Consider the following 24,568-nt stretch of genomic DNA (forward strand, 5'->3'; position numbering starts at 1 on the left):
ACAACAGGATCTCGCTCATCTGGCAGTTAGTTATAATAAAAAATACAGTATTTACTTAAATTTACACAGAAATTGCGTGCAATGGCAGTCTAAATCTTGTCAAAATATTCATCTGATCTCGTACTTTATTGATAGAGCACCTCCTAACAATTGTAGAGTAATAGCTAGATATATGTGTGAAGAAGGATGGAATTTACAGAAACCTCGAAGCTTAAACTGAGTTAGTCGTGATAATATGGAAGTGCTTACATAAATGATCATTGGTTAGTTACAAGAAAGCCCTCGGACTGGTTTTTTGATGATGAAAGGACCAAGAAATATACTGGCATCGTGGGCAAACCATCCACTTCGCAAGGAAGTAAAAGACATGTTTTTAATTATAACAAATATGCGTTCGAACAGAACTTAAAATCAAACCATTCATGAAGTGCACAGCATGTACCACAACTAATGCAATCTATCGCTTGGATTTGTCTCTTAGAAAGTGGACAGCTTTGTTCCTTGTCAAGACTTATGGTATTCTTTGTAGTATTTCAGATGACTCATATAAAAGGCGCTCACATCTGCTCGAATAGACAGACCGTATAGATTCACGTATAGATTGGTGTTAAAATGTTCCAGGAATCAGGATGAGCAATCTTCTAGTAAAGCTGTCCCTCTAGCCAGGGGTTTAAAGTTATTTAAGGATTTCAGGAAATGAAGAGATGGATAGGTAGGCCAAATAAGGAGCCTCTCTCCCATTTATTGGTCTCGAGCCGTTGCTGTGTCGTTTGGCTTCCGGGGGTGCTAACTTTGCAGTGTTTGTCTCCATGGATGAGTTCAGTACTACCATCCACGATGGAGAGTAAGATCTTGTGGCTGGTATTTATGGATCTCTTCCATGCATTTAGTTGGATCCCTTTTTTTTCTCTGAGGGATAGGTTTTATTATGCCCCTTTTATGAAGTAAATGAGATGTAGCAAAAAAACATTTATTTTAGTTTGAACTGAGAGAATCAGAAACTTTGTTTAAGTAGTTTGTGGGTGAGGTTATGCTAATTTTTCTATTAGGTTTTTGTCCGCTTAATGTGATTGGATTAGGTCTGGATCAATATTCAAATCCTAGAACTGTTTTTGTGGTTTTCTGGGATAGCCTAAGGGCTCATTTGGTAAGGTAGTCTAAATGCAGGTGCATACTCTGGACTGTACCTAACCGCAATGCCTTTTATGCAAAAATAATGGCTGACTATAAGAAAAAACTTTTCATAATAGTGTGTTCTGACGTCTTAGTTAAAACACTACCACTTAAAGTGGCCTTCAGTCGATTTAAAGCATGGATAAATTGGTTAGGATACTCGTCATATCTTTTGGATCTGTAAGATTTGTTTTGACATGCCACAACAGTCAGCGCGCAGATCTGTATTCGCAGACTTGGTTACAATCATAGCAACCAGACTAGTTAGTATTCCTTAAAATCCCTAGCTAATAAAAATAAAACCCAAAATATTTCTGGGTTTTGTTATAAGTTAAAAATAATTTAATATTTTGTTCGTTGTTACAATGTTGCTAGATATATTCATGTATCAGATTACGCAATATACAGAGTCTTATTCATATATTAAGTACAGTTACAGATTATTTACTCAGAAACAGACTAGACAAACAGATAATATGTATACAGTCGATGGTCGTTGAAAAGTGCTCTGCTCAAAAAACCAAATTTCACTCATAACGGCAGTTCTACTCTCAACGTTTTCTTGACTAGTGTTCCGTCAAAAAAAAAAAACTGTAGAAAACACTTCACCCTAGAATTGATTAGATCTACCAGAGATCAATCTAACAGTATCTACTTAACTGCTTGAGATAGGTTGAGGCAGAGCAGAGTTATTTGGAGTGTGGCGCATTTATTGTTTAAGTCTTGCACTTTTAAAACTTTTTTGTAATTAATTAAATTTAGAAAAAATTAATATGAATTCATCTCGCGATAAACATTTTTCATTTAATCTTAAAAAACATTGAAATTCGCCGCAACTGCAGTTGGGATTGAGTCATTTTCTGCTTACTAGCTTCCAAGCTATTATTAAAAATAAACCTGACTCCTTAGTGGCAACAATGAAAAAGTCACATTTTGTAACTCCAGATTTTCTGTTTTTGAGCAGAGCCTTCTGTTATATAAATTTATATATACCTTCCATAACAACTCCAATTTGATAATAAATTAAACTTGTATAATTGTGATCTACTACAGTAGTAGGAACACAATGATGACACTCAACTATTTCAGCTGCAAAAATATACAACGTCATTATAAATATATTTGGTTCGGATTCTTTTAGAGAACTTTTAAGGTTTTCTTATTAATTGTTTAAGTATCCATTGGAGAAATGTTCAGTCTCAAGAGAGTTACTTGTTTCGGTGTTAACAAGAGTTGGAGGTTAGTTGGGTCCAGCATAACAAGCGCGCCAGTACACCTGACTGGAAGACATGCCTGCGAGCGCAGCGGCTCACAGCCTCTCAGTTCTACCTCTTAATAAATAATAAGATTATTCTAGTTTTTTTTGTCCAACAATTCCCTGTAATCAGAAACAATAGCTTAAATTTATTGAACTGAGCATTAAAAAAAGGATACAATCCTACTTTTAGACTATTTAGACGACTATTAAGATCCTGATTATCCTGACTATTAAGATCTTTGTTAGATTATTAGGTTACCATAAGGATAAGAAAGGTTTGGGGAATTGTAACCAAGACTAGGTTGAGGTAGGAAAGCTAGAATTTTGCTAGATAAGATTGACTGGGTTAGGTTTAAACGTGTTCTAAATTCTGAAACTTGAAGGCCCGCCTCTGTCGCTTAAGGCTAGCCGTGTGCACCGGCCTACTAAGCTAGCACTACTTAGCTAGTCAGTTTTTCATCATACAGGGTTGTTTATGACAGGTGACACTGATTTTGCTTCTGCTTCGTCCATTTCTAAATAATATTTGTCCTGACGTTAATGTTTGATAATTTTAGTTGGGTAGAAGAGCAGTTGTAGCTCATAGAGGGTAGAGCGGATCTTCTCGCCACGTGTTAGCTGCAACACAACCATATTCACAATTAGTTAATGTGTATCTAGCAAAAAACAGACAAACAATGAGTGTCTGCAATACGATCTCAGTTTGCAAGGCAAGAAAGAGAGCTATTGCTTACCTTTGTAATGCATTTCTTTGTGCATGCTCACTGAACAGATTTTGCCCTAAAAACAGCAATCAAGAAATGATTATCAAATCTTCAATGATTATTGATAAGAAGTACCATCTGACTTGGGTACCCACCGAAGGAGTTTCAGAAGATTGAAAGTCGATGTTGGTGCGCACAGTGCGGTGATGCAGCGGCTGCAAAGGACGCGCATTATTGCCTAGCGGGGCTTTCGGAGTCTTCTCAGAGCCTTGCTTCAATTGACGTAGTGCATAAAGCTACACATTAAATAATTAACTTCAACTCCAGTTACTGGCATGCAATTTACAACCCTAGTAAACAACAGGGCCGAACTATTTATTTAATTACTGCCAAGCTTGAAATTTTTGTAAGGCATCAACCAAACATAGTTGGTTCAAATCAATTGTATAAAGCAGTAATTTCCATCAATGAATATTTTATTATTATAGCCCGTTGATTGGACGATTGTAAGGTCTTTCTGTCACCTATTGGATGCATTACAAATACCATTATTTAGTTTTGTTCTTCTTCACTATAGTTTCAACTTCTGTGAGCTATTAAATTTGCTCTGCCAAAATTAAAAACGGAAAAAAAAGTAGTTGGACAGAACAATGTTTCATTGGAAAAACGTTATTTATTCTTTATAAAATATATCACATTTACATAAGTTTGAGCGATATGTTTCTAAATTTATTTAATAATTGCTTAAAGTAGTAATAGGTTTTTAGGTTAATGTAATAGAATAGATATAAATTACCTCTTGTCTAGTAATGTAGATGGGTTTGTTGAGTATGATCCAGACTGTAGTCTCCCAGCATCCAGGATGTGTGGTGGACCCGTCGTACGTCATGTAGTGTTCCGTGTCGGGCAGTAGACTGCGTAGCGACAGGTGGCGAATTGGAGTGTGTGCGCCTATAATGAGAAATATTGCCTAATTCAATTATAAATAAATAAATACACTTCATTTAACTTATAACCCTATACAAGGCGTACGTCCAAATTAAAACTAAAAACAAAAAAAAAGCAGCTTGTTTTTGCGGAGTATTGCTACCATACTTTACTGTGAATTTCCCATAAACAGGCAAATAAAATTCTAGTTTAAGGCCGAAAATCGAACTCAGCACCGCAATCCAATCTCAGCATCACAGCTTTGCGATCCTCACCGCTAGTCGCTTAATATCATGGCGCCTTATTCATTTTTTTCCCCCATTTTACAAGTGAAAAACCATTTGAATGAAAGTTCAGTTAATCGTTAATCAAATTTATTTATCCATACTCTATATGACTTTTCAACTAATGGTTGAGACCACGTTTTGGCGAGGCCACCTTTCTCAGTATCTACAACAAAAACTTTTCAAATAATTTTGAACTTCACCAGCACACGATTCATTAAACAAAGATAGGCCCACCCTTACACTCACATTTCACCGTGCTGGTGACTCACATAGAACCATTTTATACTCTCATTTTACGAGGAGTTAAAAAAGGTTATCTAAACTTCCATTTAAAATATTTAAAGTTTTACTACCTCAAATACTAAAGTATTTAATTATTAAATTTCAAACCAAACTTTCAAGAATAAAGAAAATCAGTACAACGGAATTGCAGTTTTAAAGAAAGGCTTTTTCTGTAATTTACTATGAATTTGCCGAACGGATTCATTTGAAGCTGATCTAATAAAATAATTTAAGTTATAATAAAATATTCGTTAAGTGTTCATACGAGATTCTTTTCATGAGAAAGCAAAGTAAAACTGTCATGTATTGGCGAAAAATATTCGAAAACTAAGCATTATGTATATGTACGTAAGATTAATATTACTCCTAAAATAGCAAAAAAAAAAAGTGAATAGAATATGAAAAAATAATGGAAGATTCCGAAAAATAAGTGAAGGTGTTGAAACACCATTGTCAATACCGCATTGACCAGCCATGAATGGTTTTCATTGGAAGGGGCGTGATGACACTAGAGGTGGGCGTGACCCGCCCACAGTCTGCAACCCTACTACGCTGTGATTGGCCAATACTTTAAAATGATTAATTTCAATGAAATAATTAATTTAAAATTTTTTTCCGACATTTCTCCCGTAGGTATTTGATAAACTTTCGATTAAAGCAAGAAAAAAATTCCCCATTAAAAATACGATAAATCACATTTCTTTTGGAATAATACTTCGTCTTTTACGCAATTATCGTCAACAGAAACAAAAAAACTTCAGAATTTGTATTGTTTAATCGTGAAATAGTTTTTTTTTTTTTTTGGCGCCTCAACAGCTGAGGTCATTAGCGCCCGGAGCTTTTTCCAGTGCACTGCCGGCCTCCGGACAGTGTTCTCTCGTTACAGACAACACTGTCCATCACCGGACAGTGAGCTGTAAGAAGCTCCTAGGAAGAGAAAATCTAAGGGTCAGCTGCTGGATTCGAACCCGGGACCTCCGCGTGGGAGTCCAGTATGCTAACCTCATAGCTAATCCCTTCCCTTCGTGAAATAGTTAATAAGGAAATAGGTATGAGAGCCGCCATTAAATAGGCGGTAAGCTTACTTTACACTCCATTCGGTGGAGAACTCTGGTAGCAATTTCTGTAAACATAAAAGCAATTTCTACATTCACATTTAACTATGTTGACGATTCACTAGACTTATAGGACCATCCTACACTCATATTAAACCATGTTGACGACTCACTAGACCTATATAGGACCATCCTACACTCATATTAAACCATGTTGACGACTCACTAGACATATAGGACTATGTTACACTCAGATTTAACCATGTTATCAATTCACTAGACATATAGGACTATGTTACACTCAGATTTAACCATGTTATTATTTCACTAGACTTTTATAGAACCTTCCTACACTCATACTCAACCATGTTGACGACTCACTAAGGTTATATATAGTATGTTCATTTGTAAAACTGAAGATGACTGTGAAGGTAGAAACGTATTACTGGCGTGTGTAAAAATAAACAAAATAAAAAGAACAGACTATTATTTTTTATTTGCACCCTGATAAAATTAGTTTTAAAATAGTATAAAAAAATTAAAATTTTTCTTATTGGTCATATAAATAACAATTACCTTTAAATTTGACTTTGCTAAAGGAGCTAGTGATCAGTCTCAATTCATTGTTTGGTGTTTCGCCAATCTGCAACAGTTTTATCAAGTTACTGACAGAACCAAGCACAATGAAATATTAAGTCGAGTATTTGAGACGGATTTTCTTATAATTGTTATTCCTCTCAAGATAGAATGCAGACAAATTCCCTTCAACTTTTAGTCGAAAGGTTGGCCTAAGTGGTAAATTCTCATAATTGCAAGCGAGGAATTGAAAGAAATGAATTTTCCACGGTTATCCTTTGTGGATCACAGTCACAAATGGCATGGTTAATATATCATATTCGTCAAGCATTTTTTTAAAGAGGCTGAGTAACAGAAAGTGTGGAACAATAACAACAGGTAACTAAATTAGTAGGCGGTTGGATGACTGGCAGTCGAGGGCATTTTGCACATGGAGGAGTATTTGGGCAAATCACTACCCTACTAGACTGAAGTTCAAATAATTGAAAATAGTTAGCTGTTGTACCTAGATAGAGGCCATATGATCCAGGAGTGCCTAGGTAAACTTAGAGCGGGAATAATAAATTTAGGCTATCTATGATAATTAGGACATATAATGAGATGACTGACAATGACAATAACCTGGTAAAGGGCAGTATTCTTTTTATAGTACCCAACTGTTGCTGGATAAGCGCTGTGTGATATAAGGATAGAAGGTCCAGTGAGACGCTACGACTTCCTGGACAACGAGCAAGAAAACGAGCTAGGAAAGGAAGATTGCCAGCCTCCACAGCCTGAATATCCAAGACTATTGTTCAGGCGTACAGGATTTTGAGGAGGCACTTGTCTGTAGCACCGTAAGAGATCGGTTGTATGATCCAGCAGTACGGCAAACTAGCAAACATTGCAATGTTACTACTGTACATGGGGCTTGATTGTTTTTAAGCCTGGCTCCATCGAACAGAGGTAAAACCTTGTCCGGCTTGTTCGCCTTGTGCAAGGTGCAAATAGATGCTGCCCACTTGAAATTCTGAGCCGACTAACATGACAAAAACAAAAACAAAAACAAGGCGCGTTTGTACTAGAAAATTATATCACACAAATATTATACTATTCAAAGAGCAAGTAAGAAAAGTGAAGAAGAAGAAGAATTAAATAGACTACGAGTGCTTTCGGGTTTTCTCACAGGAATAGTAAACTCAGAAGGGCAGCTAAAGAACCTGAGAGCCTAAATTGGCTGCTGTAAGTGCAAATTAAGCAGCCTGCAGTACATCGTTGGCTCACTGCGCAATATGATCATTATATTACTACTTTTAACAGTGACATCATGGTAGAAATAACAGCAAGAGGATAGTCTCACTCTAACAGTAATAACGCTCCATGATAAAACAGCAAACGCTGTAGAAACTGGCTGGTCTTAGTTCAGATCTAGCGTACCTGTACCATCAGTGAAATGCCGACGATGCCTTGCGATTTGTGCTGCGCCTCAGTCATGTTGTGGTAAAGCTCTGCGTTGAAGCCGTACAGCTGGATCTGCAAGCATTTATAGAGTTAAAATGGCCTGCTACTCAAAGCATTGCAATCTTGTGAAAAATTGAAGCAAGTAAAATTTGACATTTGGTTAAGGTGTGGCCAGGAAGACATATTGCATTAATCAGCTAATCGTAACTTCCAATTTTCAATGTGATTTTTTTTTGTTTTTTGGCACGATCCCAATGATTGTCTTTAAACTTCATTAAACAAGTATTCCGAACATTTTATGGACAAAGTCATTTTAGAGGACCTAAAAAGGGGTTACGAGTTCTCTGAAGAGCTCTTTCAGTACACTGTAAAGTCTAAACGACTTCATGGATGAGATAGAATTAAATATGAAGCCATAATTTCATTGATAATAGTAAAGCTCCCTGATTAAATAGATAAATATATGTCTATTTCAATTAAACCAAAATTCAGTACGTTTCAATGACGGTTCTATTAAAGCTAGGCGACACATTATTCTCAACAGTGTCAGTGATTATTATGTTGATGCTTTTATAACATTGTATTCCAACTAATGGTTAGAATAATCCCCTAAACAAATTGGTCAATTGCTGTCCCTCGTTAGATTCCATGCTGATTTTTTTTTTTATTTCACCGAGGAAACAAATTTTGAGATCTCCTGTGAAAAGGAAAAGTGATTTCACGATTAGTCCTTGTGAATAAGAATATGTGAGTGGGCGAGTGTATGTCAAAACCGTAAACCTCAGAAATTTCAAATTCTATATTTGATTTAGGCTAGACATTGCCCGGAGTTTTAGTAACATAAATGGAATTTTTTTTATTCGGCCAAATTCGATGAGCAGATTTTGGTGATTTTCTAGAAAAACCTTTATCGCTTTTCATTTAAACATTCTGTATCACTAAAAACTCGTAGTTTTTTCACATTTATCTGAAAAATTTTGTGGTAAAATTCATTAATGGGAGGATTTTGAACGAGGGGTGAAGTTAGGCTGCCTTTAAAGTGGGTCGTCCGGAAATACTACACTACATTGCTGATTTCTTAAAAACAGCTCCCAGGTATTGTTTTTTAACCCATAACTCATATAGACCTTCCACCTCTATTTATTACATATAATCGAATAAAGTGATTTTGAGGCGTTCTAGAGGACTTATCACGTCACACTTTTTTTGTAAATAGCAGCGTTAACTTATAAACGCCCTTATGTAATACGAAAACCAACTCAACGCTCAATGAAATTAAGTTTGAACAAGAATGTGTAAATTAGAAGTCGAAGAATTAGAGTAAGAGAAAAGTCATGCGAGTGTTCTTTAGCAGATTATTTTGGCAGTAAGGTGGCAGTTGTTTGAGGCCGTGTGAGTGGAGTATTGACCGGCAGCCAGCGCCTGCGCGGCTCCCCGCCACACGGGCAGGAGCCGCTAACCGCCCGCGCCCGCCGTCCTCTCTAGCCGCGTGGTTACCGGTTACCAGACACCATACTCCCCACCACACAAACACTTCTCTGTCAAAACTAAAAATTCAAAAACTAACACATTGAAAAAAAAAAAAATCCTTCAGCCTACAGCTGAAACCAACACTAAGGACTAATATTGCCTTCTATTTCACAGCATTAACTGGCCTAAATCCGCACACAGTCTACAATTATTAGGCTATAATGAAAGCCTGTAGGCTTTTTTTTCCTCTCTCTTCCTTAATCTTATACTTTGTACTGATTATCAACTATGTTTATCAAACCTTTCGTATAAGTTACCTCTTTATTTTCAAGAGTATTAAATAGAACAATGTAATTAAAAAAACATGCTTAAACCATCAATTTGGTCCACTTAACATAAACGCGGTACGGCTTAACATAAAGCTGTAAAAAAAAGCCATTAACCTTTATCAATAAACAGAGCGGGAAGGTTGCATAGGCTACTCAGGTCTGGTTCCAAACAATTTATGGAGAGTGGTATGATTCTGGAAGGCATAATAAAAATTGGGCCACCCTCTCTATCAGTAGATTCAGTACTTCTGACACCAGACGTGAAACCTTCATTACCAGAAAACTTTCAATAGAATTAGATGTATACCGCTCAATCGTAATGCGCACCTGGGTCCTGATGGTACACTTTAAGCCCAAGCAAGCCGTACGCCGTCTTGAAGCCCGCAACATCTGAGTGATTTTTTTTATTTCATCAAAAGAATAAATTTATTTTGACGATTCAAATAAAGAAAACCAATGGTTTTCCAAGCCAATCACTTGTACTTGTTCCCCAAGAAAAAGATTTGAAAAGAAAAATAATGCTGCGCGTTTGATGCTACTACGAAGGCGTCATTCATTGTTGGCGATTACAGCTGACTCTGCTCTACTCGGCTAGAACTCGAACACTTGATTTTGGCTGGAAAATGATTCTTTTTTGGTAAATCGAAAAGAAGTACTCGCCACTTCGAATGTACTCAGTAATGGATAATTCAAATTTAAGCTTTTGTCTAACCCACCTTACAGCCACTTCTGGAAAGCCATTGATAACCATTTCTTCCGCTCCATGACCTACTGGAAAGTGGAGCGGTGAAAACAGGACGTTTTATGTATTTTTTTTTTTAGGGTGGGAAGCGCTTGGTTGGTTTATGGAAATAGAAAATTTCGAAGTGTGAGTTTAATAGTTAAGCAAACAAATCAATTTTCAATTGTAAGGAGAAAAACGCTAAGTTTTATAATATACCGGTTTATTGATGTGGAATCTATTTGACCGTTTTCGATTACGAAGATAATTTTGGGTGATTTACAAAGTGTTGAATTGAACAATAGCAAACTTAGTAACGTGTGGTTACCAAAATGAACTGTCAAGTTGAACTGTAAGCAACTCTTTGAAAGTTACTGGGAGTTTTGTTTATAGCAGTTGGTTGAAGTCAGTAATGTTATCAAGACTGTACATTAGAGAGTACGTGGTGTGCAAACACAATCCAACGCCTGCCTTGGAAAAAAAGAGGCAGCTTGGACATTAGTGCTACCTGAGCACACACCTCTCTACCTGACGGCAAGAAGTACGTAGTAGTTCAGTTTGGAATACCAACTACGCTCTAGGTTTGCCCTAGCTCTACAGTTTGAGTAACTTCGCTCCGATCGACCTCTATTTTTAACTTTTTATTCAGGAGTAACGTTACAATTTCACCTTCGAGTAACGTTGCTGGCCACCCTCCACTAACCAGAGATGTAGCAGAGGTCTATGCATTGCAGCAGCCCTGGATGTTCAAGATCAAAAGGGCCATACCGTTTGTTCATTGTTTATAGTGATAGTCGTCGTGTATTCGACACAAAAATTTAAAATCTCCGAAAGTTCAATTCTGATTTTGGCGAAAGATTAACAATCTTGAAATGACATTTTACTGTATCAATTTTCTTGAAAATTGCTCACTGATTTTCTTTAAACTAGGTAAAGGGCTCTGTATTATGGACGTCTATCACTGTTTTCTCCGAAAACGTATCCATGAAAAATTTAATTTTATTAGGGTTTCTGGGTGATCTTTTTCTTAAGATTGCCGCCCTATCGAATAGAAGCTGCATGAAGGTGCACAGATATTGAAACTTACCTCTCCAGGGAAGGAGTAACCATGGATGTGGTGCTCGGAGCCCTGCTGATCCAGCGTGCCATAGTGGATGTAGAACTCCTCGAACTGGTACCTATAAGCCAGCGGCCCTCCTGTGATGTTGACATGGTGTTTGGTGTCTTTATCCACTCGGAACACCAGCGACTGGCCCGTATTCAGCAGCGTGCCGCTTACCTAGACACCATTACCTATTTCTTCTACATTGAATTAACATTTTATTATACAAATATTTTACAGTGACTAGCCAATGAAGTACTGTACTGGTGGACTATGAACATTACATCTGAAATAGTTTTTCAGCAAGTGTTGTAACTGTAGACCCAACTTCTACAACATACATTGTTTATCACCGCTTCCAGTGAATGCAGTTCTCGCTGTACTATCAACTGCAAGACTTGGTGCATGCACTACTTAAAAAAAAAAAAAAATCACCAAATTAAGGGAAGTTGTACATTTTGAGCTATATGTGAGGGAAAGAAATCCACATTGGCGTCACTCCAGTGAAAGACTTGTACTTCAGCGGTCAGCGCAGCTTTATTTTAAATTCATGTAAATACTGTATTCTTTCTAATCTCTTAGAACTGAGTTACGACATTCAAAACAATATAATATGTTTTCTACGTCAGATATTTCACGGACGTTAAAGGTCCATCCAAATACGTGTGATTGGTAGTCTCTTTCTTTAATAGAAACTTATGTTAGTATTCATACGTCTTTCTTAAAAAGACAAAAACCATTATTTACTTATTACTTGAGATATTTGCAGCAAGAGCAACCAATGGAGTGTATGTAAGCAAAATATACACACTCCAACGACTCAACATTATCCAGCTGAACTACTGCTCTGAATAAAGGCCAAAACTTCTTTTGAAAAGTCTGTTTTAAACGGTCATTCGTCTTAGTTTATCTCAGCAGGTTCAAACATGTCTACTTACCACCAATCTGTCTCAATGGAGTCAGTGCTTTTTATACTCCACTGTTTACTTCTAATTTTATTCCTATCTGGCAAATCTGTAATTTTGCTGTGGTAATTTTGGCTGTTTGTCTAATCCTATTATGAGACTGCAAGTAGTTTAGACAGGGGTTGCCGTATGAGTTGTTTTTAAAAGTATTCGAGAATCAAAGAATACTTCTTATCAGTTCTTGTGATTTATCTGCCAGCGTCGTTTTCCTACCAGAGCTTAAGCACTGTCTTTTCCTTTCGTACTATGGCGATAAGCTGCAGTTCCACACCTGCAATTGTTAAGTGTACGCTATTAACCCTTCTGTGTCAGTTTAAACTAGCACACTGCATAGTTATCACTATTATTTTTGTTTTAATGATTGCCGGATAATATTTCATAATAGTCTTAACAACGATATCAAGAAGCGTTAAGCTTTCTTACTACAACAGTTCTGGATTTGCGCGACAATGATGCTTGTAATATCATACTCACCGATTTATGAACGAAAAAATTCACTTAAACTAAATGTTTTCAGAAAAGGTTTAAACATTATTATAAAATCTATAATTCATCCACCCCTATTGACTTAGGAGAACAGGTTTTAAAACGCAATAACTCATTTTGCCTTTTTCTTTTATTTTTTGGTTAATATTCTAAAAAGTAAAAACAAAAAAATACAATTTTTACACTAAAATCACTTGCCATATCACTCGCGTTTACTCCAACTTCTTAAAATCGGGAACAAATCATCCATTTTTAAAAAGATATTGCTTCTCTTCCAATGTATGAATAAGAAAATATTCTCAAATAGTTTTCGAGTATATCTTCTTGTTTCATATTTTTCCTCAGAGGGAAATATACAGAAAAATTAAAAAAAAATCTGACCTCATAGTACCAAAACACTAACAGAAAGAAGCGGAATACAGTACAGAGTTATGTCATCAAATTCCATTAATTTTCCAAGTTGCTCAAAGGAAAACAGATTATCAGAAAGATAACAGATGCTATCTTGAGCACAATTATCTTTGTAATTAGAAAGATTATTGCTCTGGTTGCAGATTGAAAATTATGAGCTTACATCCTAGTTTCCTGCAATTAGTTTATTGTTTTTTTTTAAATTAACTTTTCATGAGTTCAGATTAAACCAAACCTTCTAATCTACGAAGGATGTGAGTTTATTTTCAAATTGTCAACGTTTTACGAGGGTCGTTTGAAAAGTCCGTGCAAAGTCAGAGAGATAGCACTACTGGCGCGTATCGAGGTTATGTTTAGTTAGTAGCATCTCTTGGAAGAACACACACCAAGTTTCAGCCAGATCGGTCTATTTCTTTGTGTTTGGCATTCGTTTGAATCGAGGAAGTCGAGTGATTTTCAAAAAATGGACGAAAAAGAATTTCGTGTGTTGATTAAACACTACTTTATGAAAGGCAAAACGACTCAGGAGACTAAAGAGAAGCTTGATAAACATTATGGTGACTCTGCACCTTCGATTAGAACAGTTTATAAGTGGTTTCAAAATTTTCGGAGTGGCCATATGAGCACAAGTGACGCTGAACGTTCTGGACGCCCTGTTGAGGTTACTACTCCAGAAATCATTGATAAAATCCATGATATGGTGATGGATGACAGAAGAGTGAAGGTGCGTGAGATTGCTAGTGCTGTGGGCATCTCGAATGAACGGGTACATAATATTTTGCATTAACATTTAGACATGACAAAGCTATCCGCAAGATGGGTGCCGCGATTGCTCATGCTTGACCAAAAACGAAATCGTGTGAAGTGTTGTAAGGACGGTTTGCAGCTGTTACAGAAGAATCCGCAGGACTTTAAGCGTCGTTTCGTCACTGTGGATGAAACATGGATACATCACTACACTCCTGAGACCAAAAAACAATCTAAACAATGGGTTACCAAGGAGGAATCTGCGCCAAAAAAGGCGAAGACCGTTCCTTCGGCGGAAAGATTATGGCGACTGTCTTTTGGGATTCGCGAGGAATAATCCTCATCGACTATCGGGAAAAGGGTAAAACTATTACAGGTGCATATTATTCATCGTTATTGGACCGTTTGAAAACCGAGCTGCAAGAAAAACGCCCACGATTGGCCCACAAAAAAGTCCTTTTCCATCACGACAACGCACCAGCTCACACCTCAGCAGTTGTGGTCACAAAATTAATGGAAATAGGGTTCCAACTCGTTTCACATCCCCCCTATTCTCCAGACTTGGCTCCCTCGGACTACTATTAGTTCCCCAATTTGAAGAAATGGCTGGCGGGAAAAAGATTTTATTCAAACGAGGAGGTGATTGCAGAAACGAATGGCTATTTTTCAGACTTGGACAAATCCTATTATTCGGAAGGGATCAACAAACTAGAGCAGCGTTGGACGAAGTGTATAAGCCTAAAAGGAGACTATGTTGAAAAATAAAAAAGGTTTACCCCAAAAAATTAAGTAGTTTTTATTTTTGCACGGACTTTTCAAACGACCCTCGTAAACAAATACAGTTACATTGAAAAGTAATATGTGACAAATGCTTTATAAAGGCAGTTAGTGCAAAACTTGCATTCAGGAGAATATACCATGATTTAAAAACTAACGGACAAATATATACTTTTGTTTAGCGATTAAAAAAAAGCAATTGCAATAACAAATTATATAATTTCAGTACGGCAACCCCGCGTCCTATCATTGCCGACAATCAGACAGTTATTTTATGATGTCACTGTCTTGTACTAAGTCAATGCAGTAGTTCTGATACGCTGGCAGCTGAAATAAATATTCATTTAATGATATAACTGGGTTTCCAGTGAGTATGTCCCTAAATTTTAATTTAGAGGCTGCTATTGTAATCTCTGCAGATTACAAAAAAATAAAAAGCTTTTGGTCAGGACTTCTGTAAGATCATAATAATAGTGGCTCCTCATAAATAGTGACCATTTAGCACATTGACATTACACTCACTTGTTCTACTAACACACTGTGAATAACTTAAACTAATTCTCTCTTTTTTTAAAAAAAATATTGCTCACCTTAAATTTATCTAAATCCACATGTCTTAAATATGGATCGAATAATAATTTCTTTGGTTCCACATTGATTGGAGACTGGCGCCTGCCCTTGTTGCACAGACTCCACTCTGGATTTATACGACCCCAATACTCCGGACCTAACTCCACCCATTAAATAAAAAATCCAATTTAATTTATTTTAACTACAAATATTATATAGGAATGTACCTAGTGCTGCCATTCATTAGTAATGAATAAAAAATTAAAGCAAGGCTTTCAATTAATTGTACACAATTACCTAAGTCGATTACACTCTGCCAGTTGATGAAGCCATCATGAAATCAGTTGACACAGGCTAGCTAGAGGTGTAATACTTGTACATAAGCTGGCCAAAACATCTTTTCAAGGAAATAGACTATGGGTGCTAGCCTATCAACCATTAGCAGAACTACAGTCAGATTCTATCATAATTATAGAACAATTTTGCCAGAGATCAGATAGTTTTGTCTTCACGAAAAGAAGGGCTTAGAATAAATGATGAGCACTGTAGAAAAGGAATTTGGATAATAGAACTTGACAATTTTATAAATCAATGAACATATACTCTTTGGATGTGAATGAATGAGTGTCCAACAGCCTTCAATGGTATGTAGGAGTGGCCGATTTTGATACAAAGAACCGTACTAACAAGGGAATCCTATAGTTGAAGAAAAAGTCTTGGGATCCAGGCCTCTCTTTTGGAAATAAGAAGAACTTCAACGTAATAACTCTACTACAATGCGCTACATCTTCGTACTCGATCGTTTTCTCTCAATTCTTTTCTAACGCACTTCCACTGAGCGTAGAAAGTGTCCTTTCATTTAGATGTCGCATTCTCCTGGCACAAACAAGCTTAATATTTAATTTATTATATGTTTAGTGTATGTAGGCAATTGACCAGAAACACTTTTGGACGCTTTGGTAATAAAATATGCACTGTAACAATAATTTGTTGTTACCCTAGTACTTAGGCAGGGCGATCCTTCATTTCTAATACTTTTCAATTCAATAATTCAATCAGTAAAATGAATTTAAAATGTGAAGGTAACATTTATAACTATTTAGTAAATCACTCCGTTTATACGGCGGTTGGTGTTAAGATTGGCAACAGCTTTAAAAGCCGATCTACGATATTTAAAGTAAGTGGCAGCCACACTCGATCTTTAAATAAATGAGGATAAGATCGAATTTATGGTAACAACCAGTAGAGTAAAATGATCAAAGCGACTTACTGGTTGATGAGCAGTAAATTCAAGGTTGAAAGGATTTTAGCGCTTTACTATATTATATAATAAAATAAATATGTAAGCTGAAATGTAAGAAATCGAATAAGGAGTCCATAAATGAACAGTTTTATTGTCAATAAGATCACTACTTATCAGAAGGTAGTAAAACCGGTACTAATATACGCCCCGAGACTTGGCCAATCAAAACAACAGATGAATTGAAACTGTAAGTTTTAGAAAGAAATGTACTAGTCAGGAATCTGCAGCGGATTAGAAAGAACTAAAACCTTAGATATTTCTACAAGCTAGGACTTTCTGTTAACATCAATAAAAATAAATGGGCTGATTGAAGTATCATGTGGACATTCATGGATCCAAAAAACGTATTGAAGAGTATCAAGGAGAAGAACAAGCTAAAAATAATTCCTGGGAGTACATGTAATGAAAATTTAACAATTGTGAGTGAAGTAAGAAAGGAGAGTGACCACGCGGAGAACATAACCAATGGAAATAGTTTAAATTGTTGCTATTACTATTAATTATAGTAGTAAATGAAAATATGAAATATTAATTACGATACATAAGCCAGTACACGGTCGGTTGCTGGAGTGGATACTAAAGCCCTTCATCAAAACATGTATAAACGTACTTGGCCTACATACTTCAAAGGGTTCTGTTCCACTGATTAAATACTAAAAATTGGATTAAACAATAAGTTTTGTAACGCTGTTAGTAAATATGGAGGCTCAGCTTAGGTTGTTTAATTTAATAAATAACTAGCTGATTGATTTGTTAGAAATTTGCGGAAGAAGTTAGTTTTATTAAAGAGATTGATCATATACGAGTATGTGATATGTACATATAAAAGAAAAATATAACAGAAGAAATGAACGGCTTCAGCAACGGAGACTGAAATGATAGTAGATTCCAGCTGGAAGGCTTTCCGCTAGGAAAGAAGTCTAGAAAGAGCAAAAAGAGCTAATGTTGTGGATGTTTTGGTGCTTTTAGTAGTTAAGTAAATGTTTATTTTCGAATTGCCTGTGTAATCTTACATACTAACTGTAACACTATTGATGAAGGCAACACTAGGTGTATAAAATGATGGCGCTAATTGGCGGCCAAGTCGACAGCTATCCAACAGGATCTGGAGCTGAGAAGTTCAAGATCTAACTGGCGTTGCAAAGCCAACTGAATGGCGGAATGATAGGAGGCGTCGAGCCCAGTCAGTGAAGGCTTTTTAAGTTAGGTCATTTTCCTTACCAATTGGTTCACTTTTCCTAGCCTAAGTACCTTATATTACTAATCTTGAGTTGTACCCTTTCTATCACAGTTGATGTTTATATAGTAAAAGATTAAATTACCAAATTTATCGATTCCTGAGTTCAACTAATAGGGATTCTACTACGCACTCCATTCACAGCATAACCGGAGCCAAAGTAATTGCCATTATTGAAAACCTAATAACCGCATTACCTTTTCTTATTTTATTGCCTATCACATATGTAAACGGGTAGAAAAGGGTAATCACATGGTTAAAGGAAAATGAACTAATTTAGCTGAAGTAATCACGAGACTGCTATCTACACTCCCTAAATACCTTCTTAAATGAGAAGTTAAGCCTTGAAGTGAAGTGGATAGTTTTGTATTTTTCATAAAATTCCTGAATTATTAGGTTTATTATACGAAATCTGCAATGATGAATAAGCGCTCCATTATGTTTCAATCTTTGGAGAGTCAGATGTTGCAAAAGAAAGATTTGCGAGAAAAGTGAACACTGGCAAAGGTGATTTAGAACCTGATTGCACTTAACTGGATTTAGATTATTACGGTTATCTGGGCGTACAGGCAATTCAGGGATGCCACTCAGGCGTAAAACATCACAAAAAGGTAGTAGAGAAATATTAATTAAGATAGTTTGAGGCATTTTTCTTCTCGAAGGCATACAGCTCGAGCTTCAAACTCAAGAATCACAAAATGGAGTTCAACATGGTTTCACCAAGCGAGCTCTCAAATGGAGAAAAAAAAAAGTCAGTTCAAATAAACTACAACTAGTTTCGAACCAGTATGTTTGGGTACGCTACTATAGCCACGTGAACAAGATCAACAGCTCCATTCCAGTAATGGAAAACCATTCGACTTGGCAGCCTAACGCCTTGTAGCAGAAATTTGCTACGTTTTACCTCGTAGCATTCACAGAAGACACATACCCGAAATTCCGTCGTACGTCCACCATTCCTCCCAGCTTCCTTGTATCTCTGAAACATAGAAATTAGTCATGTTGACAAGCAAAAAGTTAAATGCAATAAAAGTATCTCTTAATATTAAGGGACCCACAAACTTGTAACTGCAATTACTAGCCCCTGGTGATATATAATGCACATTGCGTTCATTTCAAAAATCCTAATCGTTCACAGATTGTTCAAATTGGCGAAAAATATTCCTGGGAATAAGTATCGCGCTTAGGGAGAATCGCCTAACTGGACACCAGTAAAGTATTTCGCAGGGAACATCAGTGCTAATAACTATGCCACAATGAACGTCTCCGAAGTAACCTTGAAATTTAATATTTGACACGACAGAGATTTCTGTTGTTTTTTTTCTTTTAATTTTCTCTGAAATGCCTCTTAACTTGAAATAGCTGGAAATAATATATGTTATATTATTGAGGAACATAATTTTATGTATTATGATACATAATAATCTCTTATCAGTGTAACTATTAAAATATTGTATTTAATAACATTATACATGTATTATATGTGTTCAGCATAAGACTACCGTAACTTCGGGAGGTGATTCTGGGCATCATTTGCTGGGCATCAAAAATAAATAAATAGGACAAGAAGAAAAGATAGTTTAAAGTCTACATTTTCATAAGATATTTAGTTGTCATTTTGCTATCATTATGCGAACGTATTCGAATAATGAATATCGCGTACGTTATACATCTACGGTTTCGTAGATGGGAATAGTGGAGAAGCTAGGCGGGAGTATTCTAGATGATTTCCAGATAGGCGTGTTCCGAACGCTAAGACGATCGTGGAGGTGAACAGGCGGTCCGGTGAAATATTCCATCTACCATTATTTAATTTGGGGATTAGAGCGAGTAATAAGTTTTTGGCTTATTCATTAGCTCTTCACGACCTGTTAATTCCAAAAGTTTATTGTGTAGTTCAAGAAAATCTGTGTTTTATTCACATATTTAGCATATTTCTCCAATTAACAAAAGAATAGCACACAGTCCTAAACTCGTTAAACGAAAAGCCTTTCTTTCGAAATTGGTACCTAACACTCATTTAAACTCATATACCATTTTCTTCTTTTTATTTTATTTTATTATTTATAATGTAAATTTTATATTTTTGAATATAGTTCTTAAATAAATTAATTATTAAATTACACGTTTGCAAAAAATCTTACTGGATTTGATGATTCTGATCAGTTATATTTTTATGGTAGGTGAATTGCTTTCATAATGCCGACGCTGTTTTGAGGCCTACTTTTTTGCAATTAATCACAGATTTCTGCAACAATTTTTAAAATAACCCGAATGCATTGTATACCTTTCGAGAGGTGATTGTAAGTAGATGTTTTTCATGAATAGTGCACGTTTTTTACATACATAATATTTTTGAGAAAAATGAAGTCAAAGTTTTTGGGAGAAAAATTAGAAACTTGCTATTTCTTATGTTTGGGTCACAAAGTGAAATACTTAATATTATTATTTTGAAATATAAATTAGCTTATTTAAAAGGAAATTTAACCTTCTTTCTAATGAGCTTATTGAAATTACTTTAGCTTTAATAGTCTATAAAAATATAATAATATCTATAAAACGGAGTAGAATCAAGCCATAGTTTATATGGAATTTTTTTTGTTGCAAATGATGCCCAGAATTGCCTCCCGAAGTTACGGTAGTCTTATGCTGAACACCCTGTATTATTATGATTTAACGCTGAGAAATGGCAAAAATGCTGAAACAACAGCATAAATGAATGTTAAATGTAAATGCGTTCAAATTGAGTTATTTGGGCCATTCAACTCTAAGAAATTTGAGTAAGAGTAGTTGATAGATTGACTACCGACTTTGTAGCTCTGAACTCAGTTCAGTGACCAATTTGAAACATATTTACTCCTTTCTGGGACTCCCAAATGGGTATAATCGATTTCAAAATTGGTAAATAGCACAAAAACAATTCTTGCTTTTAGCGGTAATAAGAAGAGTATAAACTTGAGGTTGATTACTAGAAGTTTGAGACCAAAATCCATGGCCGAACTGTGGATGATTGATGTCCTATCTGGCAGCCCCGCGGCCAGTACAGGATTGAACGACAGATGGGCGGAAGAAAACTTGGAGACGGAATTTTTACTGGAGCAGAGGGCGACTCCAGTCTGCCACCCTCTAAATCAATGTTTGTGCGCGCCCCAACCTATACTTCCATCCGCTTTGGAATTGCTCCCATTTTTATATCTAAACAGGAAGTTAGGGTTATAAGACAAGGGTTGGACTGTGAGAGTGAATCTTGCTGCCCTCCGTATCCACCATGATCAAGAAGGCGGTGGGTATATTAACAACAAGGATGTCACTAATAGCAAATATCTCGGACACAAAACACATACTTTAACGAGCACTGTTCCTTCAATCTTCATCATTTTTACTACTACATCACTTAATAATTTTTTATTAATTCCTGCCCTGGGCAATTTTCTCTAAACATTTAATAATATTTCACATAAGGCCTATATAGGCCTTATATAAGGTGAACCAATAAGTATTGTCCATAGGCCTACTGTGTGTAGTACATCTAAAGTGGAGTTCAATGACGTATTGGCCAACTTCATATTTTCCACTATTCTTGAGTGACGTCACTTTATTTTTTTTTTCTAAAATCATTACTTTTCTCCAATAAAAATGTTATTACTCAGAAAGTTTTAGTCCGAATTCAATTCTGATGACAAGGTTAGAAAGACAGATAAATTTTCTAAAAATTGATACCATTTCGAAGCATAAATTATTCTCCAAACAGCCTCAATCTTCCTCCGGACGATGGAAAAATAAAGTAATCGAAATTTTTAAGAAAAGTCATTTAGCCCTTATGTGATCATCATCCGACCTAGGTGCTGGCACTTTTTATAAAAGTTTCCTTGTCTAATGGGGCTTTCAAACGGTATATCATTTTCCACGATTCCTTTTATCTTCGTATGAGAAATTACGTTTGTTTTGTTCACGAGCACTCAAGAGTGTTAGTTTATCAAGTTGTTTAAATCATTGAAAACTCTTTTAGATGGACCAGTAGTAAATTTTTAAAGTAGATTGTCTTAAAATAAGGAAGTCAAAGGCTACAAATTGCCCTTTAAACATTTACTTCTGATCTCACTGAAATATTTGAGAAAATGTTAGGAAATATTTTAAACAAGTCTATTTTTATAATCTAAAAGAGTTTTCAATGAATTAAATAACTTGATAAATTAACACCGTTGTGTGCTCGTGAACACGTTTTCTTGTAAAACAAACGTAATTTCTCATACGAAGATAAGAGGAATCCTGGAAAATGATATACCGTTTGAAAGCCCACATTAGACAAGGAAACTTTTATAAAAAGTGCCAGCACCTAGGTCCGATAATGATCACATAGGGCCTAATGGGGTTTTCTCAAAAATTTCGATTACTTTATTTTTCCATCGTCCGGAGGAAGATTGAGGCTGTTTGGAGAATAATTTATGCAAAAAAGGTATCAATTTTTAGAAAATTTATCTGTCTTTCAAACCGTGTCATCAGAATCGAATTCGGACTAAAACTTTCTGAGTAATGACATTTTTATTGGAAAAAAGTAATGATTTTAGAAAAAAAAATTAAAGTGACGTCACTCAAGAACAGTGGAAAATATGAAGTTGGCCAATACGTCATTGAACTCCACTTTAGATGTACTACACACAGTAAGCCTATGGACAATACTTACTGGTTCACCCTGTATAGGTCTACAATTTTATGAGGTGCTGGAAAGCAGGGCTAATAACATTAGACTCTCTTCCAAATACAATTTCAGTGTACTGTACGGTCCTAACACAAGTATAATACCACTAAAATTAAAATTTGTGGCATAAATTCCGAATTTGATGAAAAATCAGTTAATCGCTAACGCATTTTTACTTTAAAATTCTTTATTTTTGGGCTAAAAATTTGTAAAAACAATAAATGATTTATTTAAATGATAAATCTAGGAAACGAATGTTTGACGACATATACAGGTATTTAGATGCACAATTTCGCTACGAAGACATAATATTCTCCACCAACATCTATGTGCTTAAATCTGTAGCAGAGCTAGCAATGAAATATGAATGTATTTAAAAGTTATAGCCGATTTAGAATGAATGGAAGAAAATGATTAGAGAAGGATTACGTGATTTTAATTTCGGTTAAGCTATAAGGATGGCAGGAATATAGATTACTGATCCATCCATTAGCTGTAGTTTATGTAAATAGTTGTATGTTATATAGTAGTGGGATGAATGTGTGAAGCGAATGTATTTATAAGTAAGAATGGAGAGTGAGTGATATTCTAGTGATAAGCACCTAGACGATGCTGGCTGTATGGCGAAGGCCAATGCCAAAAAAAAAGGCAAAAAAAAAATCTAGTTAAAACATATTAGGAAACATCATTTTTAGATGGTTTCTGTGCCATACTTGACTACTCCAAAACAATTATCGATCTTCCAGGAGAACCTCTAGTTAGGGGATAGTTGTTACGCCCCAGATTTTTCTGTTTTGCGCGCTATTAAGGAAAAGTATAAAGGTAGCATAGTTTTCTAAAAACTATGTGGTCACCTAGATGTCTATCGTTTATATTAAAAAAAAAAAAAACTTGTCTGTCAGTTAGCAAGATGTGAAGTCTACAATAATTGAAGAGAATGGTTGCGAGCGTTGAGTCACTCATTTTGTTTTTAAGCAGAACTGTTTGGCTCAGTTTTAAACATAAATTTTGTGGTTGGATGGTTGTAGTTTAATTTAGATAGGAGAGTTACGGCCAAGTCTACTATCTGCGCTCTAATCTGGAATAGCGTGACCGCGCTTCGTCGCATGATATGTTTCAATTCGGGCCGCCTTGAACTAGAATAGAGTTTTACAACTATCGCCACTGTCCAGCTTTAATGCACTTCTATCTGAAGTATTCACTCGCTACTGAAGAGAGCAGTTTGACTTATCACCACCGAACACAACCAAAGCCTTCGTTATAGCAGGACAGGCGGGGCACAGGCACACGCTTAAGAAAAAGGATTTGCTCCTAATTATAAACTAAAGAATCAATTTAATATTTACAAAAAATAATACGACGGGTAAATGTTTATTAAGATGAAAAATCAGCACAAAAACAATTTGAAATTGGCAATTATAGAGTATGTTCTGGCGAATACCTATAATCTCAAACAAAATATCTGAAGTAACGAATGATTCTTCGAGTTCTGAAATTAATTTATATTCAGTAGCAAGTAAAAGTTCGTAAATTCACTGGGAATTTTGAAGAAAGGCTCTTTACAGATGTACAATCAGCATGCAGCTTATTAGGTGTAAGATAATGTGCTATTGCTTCGACAGTTTCTGGGAATCTTGCAGGCTACTCGCAGATATAGGGGAAAGGCTAATTGCCTGAAAGTTTTCTGGCACTGTGCAGAGATATGCTTCTAAAATGTAGGAGTGAATAGAACCGAAATTGAACAGAAATTGGTTTATTTTTAAATAAAGGATCAGTTTATAATATTTTTTAAAAAAAAATAACACAGGATTCTACAATTACTGCGCGGAGAAGCTGAATTTAAGAGTAGGAGACGAACTAGGTGTGAACATCTGCTAGCAGAAATGCTGAATCTATGGATTGAACTATACCACTGAATTTCGAGTCATTTCCCGCATGTTATTAACTTTGTAAGAGCCAATTATTAATATTTTTTTTGCAAAATAAAAGAACAAAACCTTAATATTTTTAGTTTCAGTTCATTCAATTTATAAATTGTGCAAAACCATT

The 24,568-nt window shown here is 35.7% G+C and overlaps 1 protein-coding gene across 2 annotated transcripts in view; it reads right to left on the reverse strand.

Moving 5' to 3' along the window:
• Positions 1 to 629: 629 nt before the first annotated feature.
• The window catches only part of CARPA (Carbonic anhydrase-related protein A), a 38,984-nt gene continuing 15,045 nt past the window's right edge, over positions 630 to 24,568 (reverse strand). The window contains exons 2-10 of one of the 2 annotated variants that reach the window (XM_074138566.1): positions 18,752 to 18,799; positions 15,301 to 15,437; positions 11,310 to 11,501; positions 7,679 to 7,774; positions 6,263 to 6,329; positions 3,932 to 4,086; positions 3,291 to 3,431; positions 3,166 to 3,211; positions 630 to 3,049 (exon numbers count right to left, since the gene is read on the reverse strand). In XM_074138566.1, coding sequence (XP_073994667.1) covers positions 3,012 to 3,049; positions 3,166 to 3,211; positions 3,291 to 3,431; positions 3,932 to 4,086; positions 6,263 to 6,329; positions 7,679 to 7,774; positions 11,310 to 11,501; positions 15,301 to 15,437; positions 18,752 to 18,799 — 920 coding nt within the window. In that variant the 3' untranslated portion in view covers positions 630 to 3,011. Of the gene's footprint in view, positions 3,050 to 3,165; positions 3,212 to 3,290; positions 3,432 to 3,931; positions 4,087 to 6,262; positions 6,330 to 7,678; positions 7,775 to 11,309; positions 11,502 to 15,300; positions 15,438 to 18,724; positions 18,800 to 24,568 lie in introns of those variants that run through there. The other variant, XM_074138567.1, reaches the window with a different exon arrangement.

This window comes from Rhodnius prolixus, unplaced genomic scaffold (assembly GCF_049639745.1).
Source record: "Rhodnius prolixus isolate KJV_2025 unplaced genomic scaffold, Rpr scaffold_11, whole genome shotgun sequence".
Taxonomy (NCBI): domain Eukaryota; kingdom Metazoa; phylum Arthropoda; class Insecta; order Hemiptera; family Reduviidae; genus Rhodnius; species Rhodnius prolixus.